The sequence below is a fragment of the Gobio gobio genome, assembly GCF_949357685.1.
Source record: "Gobio gobio genome assembly, chromosome: 14".
Lineage (NCBI taxonomy): Eukaryota > Metazoa > Chordata > Actinopteri > Cypriniformes > Gobionidae > Gobio > Gobio gobio.
In genome coordinates, this window is record NC_137107.1 from 36,940,214 (window position 1) to 36,954,534 (window position 14,321).

The 14,321-nt window shown below is 38.3% G+C and overlaps 1 protein-coding gene across 3 annotated transcripts in view; it reads right to left on the reverse strand.

Moving 5' to 3' along the window:
* kiaa1328 (KIAA1328 ortholog) overlaps positions 1–14,251 on the reverse strand; it is a 32,601-nt gene extending 18,350 nt beyond the window's left edge. Inside the window, exons 1-5 of one of the 3 annotated variants that reach the window (XM_079834961.1) lie at positions 14,153–14,251; positions 13,638–13,673; positions 13,286–13,524; positions 8,521–8,621; positions 8,291–8,406 (exon numbers count right to left, since the gene is read on the reverse strand). In XM_079834961.1, coding sequence (XP_079691087.1) covers positions 8,291–8,406; positions 8,521–8,621; positions 13,286–13,524; positions 13,638–13,673; positions 14,153–14,207 — 547 coding nt within the window. In that variant the 5' untranslated portion in view covers positions 14,208–14,251. The remainder of the gene's footprint in view (positions 1–8,290; positions 8,407–8,520; positions 8,622–13,285; positions 13,525–13,637; positions 13,674–14,152) is intronic. The other 2 variants (XM_079834963.1, XM_079834962.1) reach the window with 2 other exon arrangements.
* Positions 14,252–14,321: the final 70 nt, after the last annotated feature.

A 14,321-nucleotide genomic window follows, 5' to 3' on the forward strand; every position in this document is an offset into this window, starting at 1 on the left:
CCGAATCCATTGGTTAAGATTCTGCCGAAACCGAATACCGAATCCTACTCCCATCCTTAGTCCATTATCACAGTAAACACATTAATCAAGTAAACAACGTCCACAGCAGTGTAATGATGCTCATATTGCAAAATATGCTACCCTGTATTAAAATACAGCAGTAGTACAAGCTCCTGACTGGTGGAAAGCAAATGAAAGGCACTTCCCGAGGCTGGCCACTCTAGCGAGGCATTATCTCTGTATTCCCGGGGCATTAGTGCCATCTGAAGCCTTGTTTAAGGCTTTTCGTAGTGTGGTTTTGGTCAAGTTCACTAAAGTAAACATTGTCACAAGTTGTTCTCGCCGTTGTTTCCTGATGGTTTATAGAACAATTACCCTGAGTCACCCTTTCACGTTTCAAAGAACAGCACAACGGAGAGCGCAGAAGGCGCGCGCGCAGTCATTGGAGGCTCGCGCTGCAGAGACAGACGAAAGTATAAACAAGGCGAGATGGGGTTTTCTTCCGCGGGTTTAACTGTCAACAGGCTGCGCCCCACATCACTTAGACATGTTACTTAAAACAATTTTTTTTTTTTTTTTAAACATACAAGGTGTGGATTGAGGTAGACCTGCTATTTTTATTTGACAAAAAAACTATTCCGGTTCTTCAAAGCTTCAAACGGATTCAGTGTATTTTGGTTTTGTCATCTTAATTTGGTAATTATTTAAGTGAAAAATATTTAGTGTGGGCCTATTTATTTTATTCTTTTTATTTATATTTTATCTGATCTGTGTGCTCTTGTTTGCACAGGGAAATAAACCCATGAAAAAAGTATTTTTAACAGGTCACAGACACTCGTCAATCGTATTTTTATTTAATGCCAATTCAATATTATAATCGTATCAGTTAACGGTTAATAATCGGATAATGAGCAGCGGTTGTCGGTTAGGAAAATGAACCGAAATGAGCATCCAATTTAATTTCATTTTAATTAAGAATAGACAACGTTATGCCAGGATGACTGTCCTTCCTACCTGAAGTTGCTGCATTTTGGCTGCTGTCTGTAGATTCCTTCATGCACAACTCGTATTCTTTCGGATGTTTAATATGCAAATGTTTTAACAGCGGTTATATTGTTTAGGGTCCTTGTCACCACAAGAATCGGCATTGCAAATTGAACTTGATAGACTTGAATCGCCTTCTTTTGACTTAAAGTACTGCCAACAACACGTTTTCTGTTCACGAGTTCCATTTTCACTTTCTCACAGCCGACTGCTTTTGAACGGTCCAGCGAGTAAACACGTTCCCATAATCAACGGTGGCGTCATTACGTTCGACCAGCGTAGCGCTCGTAGTGCAAGCCTAGGGTTCGATTCGGTGGGAAAAAATTCTAAGGTTCGGCAGAAACCGAACCCAGTCCAAAAGCCCAATATTCGGCCGAATCCGAACCCGAATCCTGGATTCGGTGCATCCCTAGTTGGGAAAAAAGGTTAAAAATAAAATACAACTCTAGGTACAATTTAAACATCCTAAAATAAAAATTCAACTGAATAAGTTTAGGTATAACAGGAAAAGCTACAAGAAGAACTTAAAATATAAAAATTCTCCCACAGAGAGCTAAGTTGCCCAGTGTCCTTATATCAAAAAGAGGAGACCAGTTGGATTTCTACTCCTGAGAAATGGAGACCCAAATGTCCTGGCTCCTGACATTTGAGTCTCTCTGGCTGAATCCCAGCCACCAATACCAGGAGTCATGTTTGTGACTTTTTGAAAAAGTGCACAGACAGAGAAGAAAGCGAGAAGAGACAGCAGCACTGCAGAGAAGAGATAGAAGTGTTTCTTCGGGGCTAGGGCTTCACACACTCCTCCATCTGGGTCTGGCTGGGCAGGGGTGGGCAGAATGCCAGGCCATGAGACAGAGAGAGCTGGCACGCATACAGCATTGGGCAGAACTCAGCTGATCTGGAGCAGAACCACAGCCACGCCGACTGCGCCGACTAATGACAGCGTGACGTACGCTCGCTTACTCTCACACGCTCTGCAGGAATCTATTCGGTAGATCTAATTTTCCAACGTGGAAAGCAATAATGGAAAGCGACTTTTTTTGGTCTTTCTTCTTAATAATCAGCATGGCTGTAGAGCACAACCGCTCAGCGATCATCATAATACCTCAAGGCCTAGGAACTCGAGAGGGGCAATACAGATCAAAACGACTGAAAGTTAGAACGATATAGAGATTATTTATAGTCCTCATATCTCCGTTATTACAATGTCAATAAACACTAAATCCAGCCTCTGCTCAACAGCCTCTCAATCCAATACTCATAAGATAAGCATGGTAAATCTTACCTAAAAACAAAGGCTAGTATTAAAATCTCCAGAATACTGCACAATAGAAAAAGGAAACAGAATTTCATAAATACTAGGCCACACAAGGCCATGCATTAGTGATTTTTACCATTGTAAAGGCAAGGTGATAAGAACAGACCAGGACACCAATGTTCAATACATAAAATAATATAGTATTTGTATAATAATTTCCTTACAGCTGCCAAGCAATATGGTGCATTAAGGAACAATTCACCCAAAAACAGCCACGTTATTCCAGACCTGAATGACTTGCATTCTTCTGCAGAACATAAAATGAATTGTCCATACAATGGAAGTCAATGGGGTCCAGTGTTGTCTTGAAATATCCTCTCTTGCATTCCACAGAAGTTAGTCAAACAGGTCATAGAGGACAGATAAATGATTCAATTTGTTGTGTTGCACATTATAGCTTGCATCTTAAAATGGTAACGTTTCGCTTGATTACATACTACTTTCAGTATTCACACATAATGTAAATTCATGATACAAAAAATAAATACATTATACACTAATACCACTGATTCAGTGCTGTCAGTTTATATGAGAAGCAGGCCTGTAATTACAATTAGCCATACAATTACTACAAATAACTAATTTTGTGTTAATGCTCAGTTTCAGAGTATTGAAGTATTAAATATATCAGACTTTTAAAAACTAAAGTTAAGAGCCAAGAGAGTGAGTGGTTATAATATTCCCCAATTGCCATTTTCATTTGGTAATTAGAAATGTAATATGAAGCCCTCTGATAAATCAAATTAGCAAATTCCATCTGCTCCCATTTGCTTTACCCCAATTGTTATTAAAGCAGCTTTTTAGACTATCAGATAGTAAAAAATTATACACACTCTACTGTTCAAATAAGATTTTTTTTTTTGTTTAGTTTTTTTAATGCATACTTGTATTCAGCAAGGATGGATTAAATTTATAAGCATTTATAAGGTTACAAAATATTTATATTTCAAATAAATGCTGCTCTTTTCACAGTTTCCACAAAAATATTAAATCAAATATTAGGCTGCACAACTATTTTTCAACATTGATAATAATACGAAATGTTTCTTTATCGCTAAATTAACATATTAGAAGAATGATTTCTGAAGGATCATGTGACACTGAAGACTGGAGTAATGATGCTGAAAATTCCGCTTTGCCATCACAGGAATAAATTACATTCTTAAATATATGTTCAAATAATTGGTTCAATAAATTCAGCCTCTGTGGTGCGACCCGCGCAAGGTCAGGTGATGCAAACAGGAGTTTGACATCCTTTGTTCTGCATGCTAAGGTCACAAAAAGAAAGCGTAACTACAAATTGACAATTGAGTCCTTGTTAAGAATGTGGGTGAAAATATCTTCCCTAAATCCTTCAGGTTTATTATTGTAGCACATTCAAGATCATTAGTCAACATCTGACTGTCGAGGATGAGAGGATACAAAGGGATATCAAATCCTGAGGTGCCAACAAACAATGTCCTTTATGACAGCTGCATGTCAAACCGCGTGTAATAGCAGGTATGAAATGAGTAACTGTTCAACAAGGACCCTTACCATAAATAGGCCTCTCATTTGTAATGAGAACGGAGAGCCTGTCTCATAGATAGAGTGCATCTCACGCAGGCATCTACCTCGCAGCTGACGAGAGGCTTCTGATACTCCGATAGACAGGTTGGGCGTAAACACACATATTAATACATTAACAGAAGGGCGTGCGGGAACGCTCAGCGCCTGGTAATCTGGAGCGACTGGAGCGGGACTGATAAGATTCTCTCTCGCTTCCCGCCGCGCAGGCACCTCTGTTGGCTGCCGGCCAATCAGAGCTCATTCCGAGGGCCTACATCAGGAGAAAAGAAAGCTGCAGGCACGGTGCGTCTCCACCCCCATCCAAAAATACACAAAATCAGAGTTTGCATTCGATATTTCAGACAGGCGCTGTCAACATGATTCACTCCCCTGTCAGCCCGCGCAGAAATAAAATAATGAAATCCACCTCGAGCTAGAGCAAAATTGCGCTGAAGAGAATATTTTACAGGCCCTCTCGGCCGGATGGTCTGCGCGTGTAGGTTGAGATGTAAATCGATAGGAGGACAGTTCACACAACCGCACGCTTCGATTTAAATAACAGTGAAAATGACTCACCAAGCCACTGATGATTTGATTATTTATATATCACGAGGAGACTTCATTTGCTGCGAGCATGTGGTTTATTACTTCCAATTATTAGTGTGTCTACAAAACTAATTGGTCATAAACAATATGCAAGCGGTGGGTTTGTGATTAAGTGGCATTTCTGTGAGGGCTTGTGCCCCACCTAAACTCATCCCGCCAGGATGCACGGATTTAGAACTAGTCAAACAAACTATTACAAAAGGACTTCTGCTCCTCTGATCCATCCGCGGCGTTCAGAAAAGCGACCATGCAAACTTCAATAAGATTAATGATATTGATGAATGCATTCAACTTCTCCTTTGTGTCTTCCATGCTTCTTGATGTAAATTCCTTGTGAAGAACAAAGATTGCGAGCTTCTCTGTAATAGAATCTACCGCTCAGAGACGTGGGGTAGAATGCCAAAGACAGGCTTGAGAAAATTCTAATTTCATTCCGTACACAAGCTTCAAAATTCTTCCTACGCACAGAATGTAACTTATAATTTCCCCCCCTCCTACGGAGATATTTCCTCTTGATAATCGCAATCCTGGCAGATGAGATGGAGACAATGTGAGCAATTATTCTACACAGGCCCTCGTAACTCTCGGTTTGTCTTTTTGCGTCCCCCTTAACCTTTAAGAACAGCTCTGTGGGCCAGCATCTGTCTGATACCTTTAGAGCCCGCCCTGTCTCCACAGGGGGCTTTCATAGAGTTTGTCTTGCACTACAATCTCTTTTTAATGGAGTTTTGAATTTTAGTAGAAATGCCAGGCCGCGGAGCCAAAGTGCATTTAATTGAGTTGAGCTCGCCTAATTTCTGAGCTCGCCTGCCAAATCTGCAATTTAGCAGCCTGCGATTGCTCGTCGTATTTCACAGTGTTGGCCGAAACTGATGGTTCGCCATGTCTTTTGACCAAAGCAAGATCATCAAAGCTGGCAGAGACGCAAGGGAAAAAAAAGGAGCATCCGAACTGTGCGAAGTTTGTGATGTGCCAGTCGGATGACAGGTTGGCACGAGAAGAAACCCACTCTGTTCCCAGTGGTCATGTGATCAGTGCCAGCTCTTTCAATTTCAAACGAAAATTAAAAGCAGTTCAACCCAAACCAAGGACGGGTCCGATCCCCGAGCTCAAAAACTGGCATCTAAAATAGTAAATATTAAACGTAACACAGTGTGCATTCTCTTTGTCTTTTGTCTGTTACATTTCACACAATCATGCTGCAAACGAAGCCCATTTCATCTTCATTGAAAAGATTCAATATTAGAGTAGTCCAATGAGACGCATAAAGCCAAAGAACGTGGATCCTCAACCCTTCATGCACGAGTGTAATTCAAAAATCTCAATGACGTCCTGTGGTTATATTGCCCCTACAGCAGTCACGACAAGGCTGAACATGAATCCAATGCTTAGACAACACTGCCCCCTGTCAGTCTAATATACAAAACAGTCCTTCACTTTCTCTGAGATTTAAGTCACCACATTGTGAATTACACCACCGTTCAAAAGTTTTGTTTTTGTTCTGTTTTCTTTAAAGAAATTCATACTTTTATTTAACGAGTATGCATTAAATTCATCAGTGGCCTGTTGCATGGAGCCGGTTTCAATTGCCACCTAAGTTTGAGATTAGTTTGGTTTTTCCGGCTCAAGAAGGTGGACTGGTTTTTATCAGGTTTTATCGTCATGTAACTTACGCTACACGGCAAACTGCTCCGGAGAAGGTATTTTTCAAACCTGGACCAATCAGCTGTGAGTAAAGTGACATGTATCTGATGCAATGAAGCCACTCCCCCGGTATCTCTCACTCCACATTAAAGCAGTTTAGAGAGAAAGAATTTTAGAGACAAAATTGCCCATCTTTTAGAGCTGATGCACGATTCTGGATAAATTGACAATCACAATTTTTTTGTGTAAAATGGAGATTCAGTTCTGGGGGGGGGGGGTACTAAACAAAATAACATGCAAACTAGAGGTTCTGACAAAATAGTCTATTTAAAAGATATATTAATTTGAACAAAATAAAAAATAATTTGGAGTCAATGTCTCATTCCTTACGTCTTGTTTCATTATTGGATGAATGAGCGTTTGTGAATAAATCTTTTAAATGAACGATTCAATGACAAACACTTTTTTAAACAATCACTTGTCGCCACTTCCTGCCGTAACGATAAGCAATAATATACATACAAGTGTCAAATACTTTTTAAAAAGATAATATACTCTTATTTTATACAATACTGTGTTATACCCAAACTATAAACTTTTATCCCGTTATTTAAATGTTTGTAACACATAAATAACAATATTGTGTGGTTGAGGAGATTGCTTGTGAAGGCGGCTGCTCTCTCCGGATCAGCAGCAGCAGCGCGCACAGATTTTAAAGTTACAGTTTGATGATCGTACTTTCAAACTGGTTAACCAAAGTCTTAGTTTTAAACAGTTTCACATCATAAGCGACCGCGGAGTGCGAGCAGCACGTGTTTTGTCCCTGCCCATATCAATAAATGGGAGTGTTCACATCGGAAGCGTGTCCACTGGTGTGGAACAGAAAGTGCGTTTTCAGTTCATTCCTATGGAAGTTCATAGGAATTCATTGGAAATGCTCGCTCCGTGCCAGTGGACACCCTGTTCATGCTCCGCTGATGCTTGCGATGTGACAGCAGAATCACGGCCATTTAGGAATAAGATCGTGTGGGTGTTTGAATCGAGATCGCGATCTTTTAACGATTAATCGAGCAGCTCTACCATCTTTTGCAGCCAATTATTTATTATATATGTATATGGTATGAATTGTAATTATGCATCATTCATATAATATATTCATATAATTATTATATTAATTTATAATTTAAATATAATAAAAATATTTAACTGTTTATATTTATATCTATTCATATTTAAGGCTGAAGACGGGAGTTATGATGCTAAAAAAAATCAGCTTTGCCATTAAATGAATAAATTACATGTTAAAATGTATTACAATAGAAAACAGTTACTTAAAGTTATTATACAATTTCACATTATTAATGTTTTACTGTATTTATGATAAAATAAATAAGCATAAACTTTGCTCAAATATTTTTTTATTTTAAATATCTTACCGACCCAAGACTTTGCAATAGTAGTGTATATATTAAAATAATTTTAATTACTCACATAACCATAAATGTCTATTCTGAATTAATATCACCAGGAAGGATGCCAGTTGAGGATATGTTTAATACGCTGCGTTCCAAAATTATTATGCAAACGTTTCTCTTTTGCTTTGGTTAGGGTGGCAGAAATGCAACTTTATGCACCACTGCATGGAGAGGTTCTTGGGACTCCAGAGACACCTGCAGCTTCAAATACCAGTTTTTTGCTCAACAGTGGCTTTTTTATAGCTGCCCTTTTAATACAAATAATTTGTTTAATCTGTTTCAAACTACTTAAACCTGTCTGAGATTGATACCAATTATCTAAAAAGATATGAGGAATAAAACAATCAAACTCTTTGACAAACTAAAATCTGAATGTTTATTGTACTGAAATTCTACTGTCACTTGCATAATAATTTGGAACATGGTGTATAAAAATATTTTTTTTAATTAGCAGCAAAAAAATAACTATATTGTGAAATAAAATCTTATACAATAATATGAGTTTGATCACAGCCACCACCCCTAGATTGAACTAGGAAAATATCCCACGGAATGTTTGCCATTAAAATGCAATTGATATGATTTACATTTACATGAAAGCCTAAAACCTAAACTCGACCAGAGCGTCCTTACTGTTTCTGTTATAAAAGGATACTTTCTCTCTCGTGTACGATGAGCTGGTTTTGTTGCTCTAACTGTTGGATTTTTTTCTCAAAGGTTTCCTGTTCATCCCTGAGTTTCTGTACAGATTCCTCTTTTTCTTCACTCACTCTGAAAAGAAACAGAATCAAAATCAGATCACAGAAAATCACATTGGCTTGAGGTCTACTGTAATCATTCACTCAGTCTAAAAAGCATCAGATCACTATAATGAGAGGGCTTTACCGGGCCAGCTCCTGGATGAGATTAGCAATCCGACGCTTGTCCTCTGGGCAGAGATCCTTCAGCGATGGCTTACTTTTGGCTTGGGCAGCACTGAAGAGAGTCTACAATCCAGAACAGACACTTTCAATTTTCTTAAACATCTATCGGATAAGAATTTCCTGAAGATTTCATGTACAAATGAAATAAACAAACCTGGATAGATTCTTTGTACATCCTAAAAAAATAACCCTGTCAATTTATGACTGTCGAAGACAAAAATTCAATATCCAAATATTAACATTACATACAGTATAGGGTAGGGCAGCACAATATATCGAAATTATTGTAATATATCGCAAATGTACATATTGCTATATGCATATCGCAATGGCATGCCATATCTGAATGATTTTAATATGCTACTTCAACATTGTGAAAAGTGTAAGTTTTAGGTCGACGCATATAGCAGAGAATAGACTGGGCACACGACTGTTACTTATGTGACTTTCTTGACGGTAAAAAAGTTATGAAACGCAATAACTTGCGAAAAACACCTCCTTGCAGTCTTGCGCTGTCTGCTGTCTGACACACACACCGAAACATGCGCACAAGCCGCCTCTCTGAAAGCGTGTGATCCCTTCAGTTCTGTTTCGTGCCTTCTTACACACTCGAACTGTCAGATACACACACACAGTTATGTCAAAATGGCTGTCTTGATGAGTATTCATGTAAACACAGCCGGTTATGATTTAAGTGAACGATATCAGTTGGGGAAAGAAACCAAATGCGTGTCAATAGGATCTGTGCATTAGGTCTTAAAGTGACAGCCTGCTAATACGGTAAACCTGTCGCTGTCTGCCAAACTACAAAAGAAAAAGAGAAAATCACTCAGTGCTCTTGGCTGAATAACCTTTGTAGCTTTATTATGTCTCAGCGTATATTTAATTCATGTGAAGACTACCATTTTTAGATCTTATTTTTAATAACAAAAGATAAATTTTATGCTTTTCCCAGACACACAAATGGTATTATTCTCAGTTTTTTTATATTTTTTTTATATAATTTAAATAGATTTTACACACTTTAAGCAATATTGTATCACATATTGAATATCGCATTATTTAACAAGGTATTGCATATCGCATCTTTTTTCAATCGCAGAGCCCTAGTATAGGGATATGCAAAACAACACTGACAAAATCAAAAAGTTGACTGGTTTTATTGAATACCTGAATAATTACGTTGGTTTCAGGTTCACCTTATTCTGATTAGATGCATTTCTTAAAGGGATAGTTCACCCAAAAATGAAAATTAGCCCATAATTTACTCACCCTCAAGTCATCCTAGGTGTATATGACATTCTTCTTTCAGACAAATAAAATCGGAGTTATATTACAAAAGTCCAGGCTAATCAAAGCATTAGAATTGGATTTATAGTTGCTTGGTTTTTGAAGTCCATAAAAAGTGCATCTGTCCGTCAAATAACATGCTCCACGTGGCTCCGGGGTGTTAATAAGGCCTTCTGAAGCGAATCAACGCGTTTGTGTAAGAAAAATATCCATATTTTAAACTTTATCAGGTAAACTTTCGGCCGACCGCCTTCTGTGGAAAAGTGTTGAATGTTAAAAGTGAAACTCAAGATGCGTACGTGACGTCATGACGAGTGGACCTGGTCACGTTAGTCTTTCGATCGGCAGGGGAACTTTCAACAGTTTTTCCATATATTGAACAGGGAAGGCGGTCGGCCGAAAGTTTACTTTAAATATGGATATTTTTCTTACACAAACGCATCGATTCACTTCAGAAGGCCTTTATTAACACCTCAGAGCCGCGTGGAGCAGTTATTTGATGGGCAGATGCACTTTTTATGGACTTCAAAAACAGAGCAACTATAAATCCAATTATAATGCTTGGATTGCCTGGACTTTTGTAATATAACTCCAATTTTATTCGTCAGAAAGAAGAATGTCATATACACCTAGGATGACTTGAGGGTGAGTAAATTATGGGCTAATTTTCATCTTTGGGTGAACTATCCCTTTAAAGTGTGGGGGGGGGGGGGGGGGTTTGGTCTAATGCAATTTCATGCATTCACACTTGTACATTTACTTATTTACACTGTTAAAGAGTTGGATTGTCATTGCAAACATGGCCAAAATTTCAAAAAACGAGTTGGACGTATGACGGAGTATTTCTGTGCCAAAACATCCTTCAGGATTCGAAATAGTTTCGTAAAGTTTTTTCCGAGTATGACCCTGTATGACATCATAAAGGGCAAAATTCCTTGTATGGCCACTTCTACCTGATGGCGTGTGCGCACATCAACGAAAGCAAGAGCAAGAGCAAGAGCACGCCCATCAATGAGCTTTGTTCAGTGACGTAGCCGTTGGCAGCGCTGTCATTTTGTTTTTAGACCACAAAATCAACAATGTCACTAAAGAAGTGTGTTTCTGGTTGTGAGGGAAAGATAACCTTGTTCAGCTTCCCAAATAACCCAGCATTTTAGGAAACAGTGGATGCGGTTTGTTTTTCCGGAGCAGAAACAGACTTCTGCAAGTGTGTTATGAGTTAAAACCGCAGGTGGTGAGTGAAACCGCATCAGATGTCTGTGTTTTGTTGGCAATTGGCGTGCAAGTGCATCTAATATAACAACACGAACGTATAGTGAATCAAAAGTTATCCAGGGATTGCCATGATGGATTGTGTGCGCTAGGGCTGTGCAATTAATTGAATTTCGATTTCGATTTTGGCTCCCAACGATCACCAAAATAGTACAATCGAGAAAAAAATGATTATTTTGCCATGTTCTGTTTTGCAAGAACACTCTTATTTTGTCTTGCGTTCTGAATGAAATGCGCACGCGCACATCAGCCTCTCCCGAAGCCACAAACTCTCTCAGGTCGTGACTCGTGTGCATATCATCCGCTGGAATTTAAAAACTCGGCGCGAGTAAAGATGGCAGAAGGAGGGCAGTTACAGCAGCGTTTGGTGAGCAAAAAAGGCAAAACCAACTCCGTTGTCTGGGAACAGTTTGGCTTCGAGGAATCAGACGACGAGCAGAAACATGCTACGTGCAAGATTTGCTACATGGTAGTGGCTGCAACACATTCCCAACGTCATGTGAAATAATGAAAAAATTTCAATATTGACCAAAATAATAGTGATTATGATTTTTTCCATAATCGAGCAGCCCTAGTGTGCGCATCAAGCAGCAACCTAAGTGACATATACTGCAATTCATCGACTGGCCGCTAGGAACAGGCTCCAGAAGGGAGCAGAATCTCATTGAGCCCCATGTTAAAATGCCTAACTTCACAGCAGAATAAAACATGTTTACAGCCTGGACCAAATTGTGGTTTTGGTCTATACGGCTAATTTTGGCCTTCATGACAACTGTGAGGGGGATGAATTTTTTTAATTCTCGCCTTTTTGCCCATTTTTTAATAAATATGACAAAACTAAAGACTCTTCGGAGATGTGAAGGATGCAATTCTACTCATCTTATCAAGATTTATGTGCAAAATATCTAAAATCTATCCTAATTAAAGTACAGCCACTGAAATTATCAAAACAAATAAGAGAAATATCGAAAACGAATCGGCTGTTGGACAATCATTGTGATTAATAATAAAACTAAAACATAATATAGTACAAGTCAATAATTTGGACATTTTGCATGTTCCTCAAAAGCTCAAATTAGCTTGAAATTAGTTTTTTTCACACAATCGATGTAATTGTGTGAGATAAATATTCATATTTAAAACGTTATTAAGTAAAATAACTAGCTTCTGGCAGACAGCGAAATAATAACAACTGAACTAGTTATTTAACTTAATAAAGATTTAAATATGGATATTTTTCTCACACAAACGCATCGATTCGCTTCAGATGGCCTTTATTAACCCCCCGGATCCTCGTGGATTTATTTTATGATGGACAGATGCACTTTTATGGATTTCAAAAACAGACACAGACACAAACTACCATTCACTGCCATTATAAAGCTTGGAAGAGCCAGGACATTTTTTTATATAACTCCGATTGTGTTCGTCTGAAAGCAGAATGTCATATAAACCTAGTAAATCATGGGCTAATTTTCATTTTTGGGTGAACTAACCCTTTAAAACTGTTGTTTTTATGGAATCCATTAAAAATGACTACAATAATAATGATGATGATAATAATATTAAATGTATTTTATTTAGGCAGAAAACCACAGGAAAGCCTTAAAGGCACCATGAAATCAAAATGGACAATTCTCATTTTTTATGGAATATCGCATTGTTTTTTTTATTATAATTATTCATGAACCCCTATAATCTTTAATCAAAATAACTTCCCCTCCGCCTTGCAATGACATCTCTTCTCTGATGACATGTTCACGGGCACAAGGGCGGGTCAACCTGTCACTCACATGAGATCACAGCAATAGCAAGTGACATAAATCCAATCAATTCCAGAAGGACATAATCATGACTCCCGGCCTACATTGTTTTATGATTCAAAAAGCCATTTCACTCAGATATGTCACAATAGGGAAGAAAAGATGACCACAACTTTTATTCAATGTCGACTTTAAAGTTTCTCTTTTGTTGACAACAGATTTAAAAACCGATCCTCATTTAAAATTTTTGAAGACTGGTGAAATCCCACAAATGACCCATTTCAGATTTAAAATGGCAATTTTCTGCTAAAGGTAATAATTTTGCATCCCTGCAGACAACAGTGAAAAGTCAAAGGCATTTCACCACATAAACACTGGAAATATTCATAAGCCAATGCTCACCTGAGCTAAAGTGAGAGGAGGCAGGTCTGGTTCTGGTGCAGGTGTGGTGGTTTTGGATTTGGCAACAGTAGAAGACAGCTTCTGATCTGAAGCTTTTCCCACTGCCATCTCAGCACTTTGCATTGCCAAATGCAATCCTGGTTTCTTGCCACTTTTATCCATGCTGCCTGCTCTCCTTTTTATCTTTCCCTCTGTATTATTTGCTGTTCCAAACTTCAGACCGATGTTCCTGCTCATCCCTAAAAGACAATGGGAGTGACCGTTTTCAAATATCAAACATGAGGTGTCAGAATGATGAACAGAATATTTTAGTATAACAGTAACAGCCTAAGATTTGAAAATAGAGTCTCACCTGTGACAAACGTCATTGGCTGTTCTTCATCTGATTCTATGCAAGTTAAAGAAAACACAAGACAAACAACTATGCCTACAATAAAAAAATATATATATGTGAAAGAGAATAACATAAGACTACAGCAGTGGTGGTACTCCAATCTACATGATAAAAATGCAGTTATGTGATAATGCTGTAATCAATGCACAATATCTGTAGCGTTATTTGCATGCATTTTACTGTAGTATTGTATAGTATTGTACTACGTTCACTGCAGTATTTTCAATATTAAAGCTTACATTAAGAACAGTAACTTACACGTATAGTTCCGTAAACGCCAACTGCAGCTTTGTGTACTAAAACTAGAGTTCGGTTAAGCTGACAATGAAAATCCGCTAATAAGTTATTAGCCTCCCTTCTCTCATACACACTGACAACTGACCACGGTTCATCTTTATGCTTGCTAAACGAAAATAGTATAACTAATTTAAACAGACTCCTCGAACAAAAAATAGGAATAAATGTAAGGATACTGTCATGAATCCAGTAGAATCCATTCACATTTGCGCCCTCAGCAACCGACGCCATACTGAAACAACCGCCACTTCCAGATTACGTACAGAACCTCCTCCTCTTTTTCATCGCTGGTGAGTGTGATTGGATGACATTGACTTGCTTCGCCCGCTCATCCAGGACGCTATT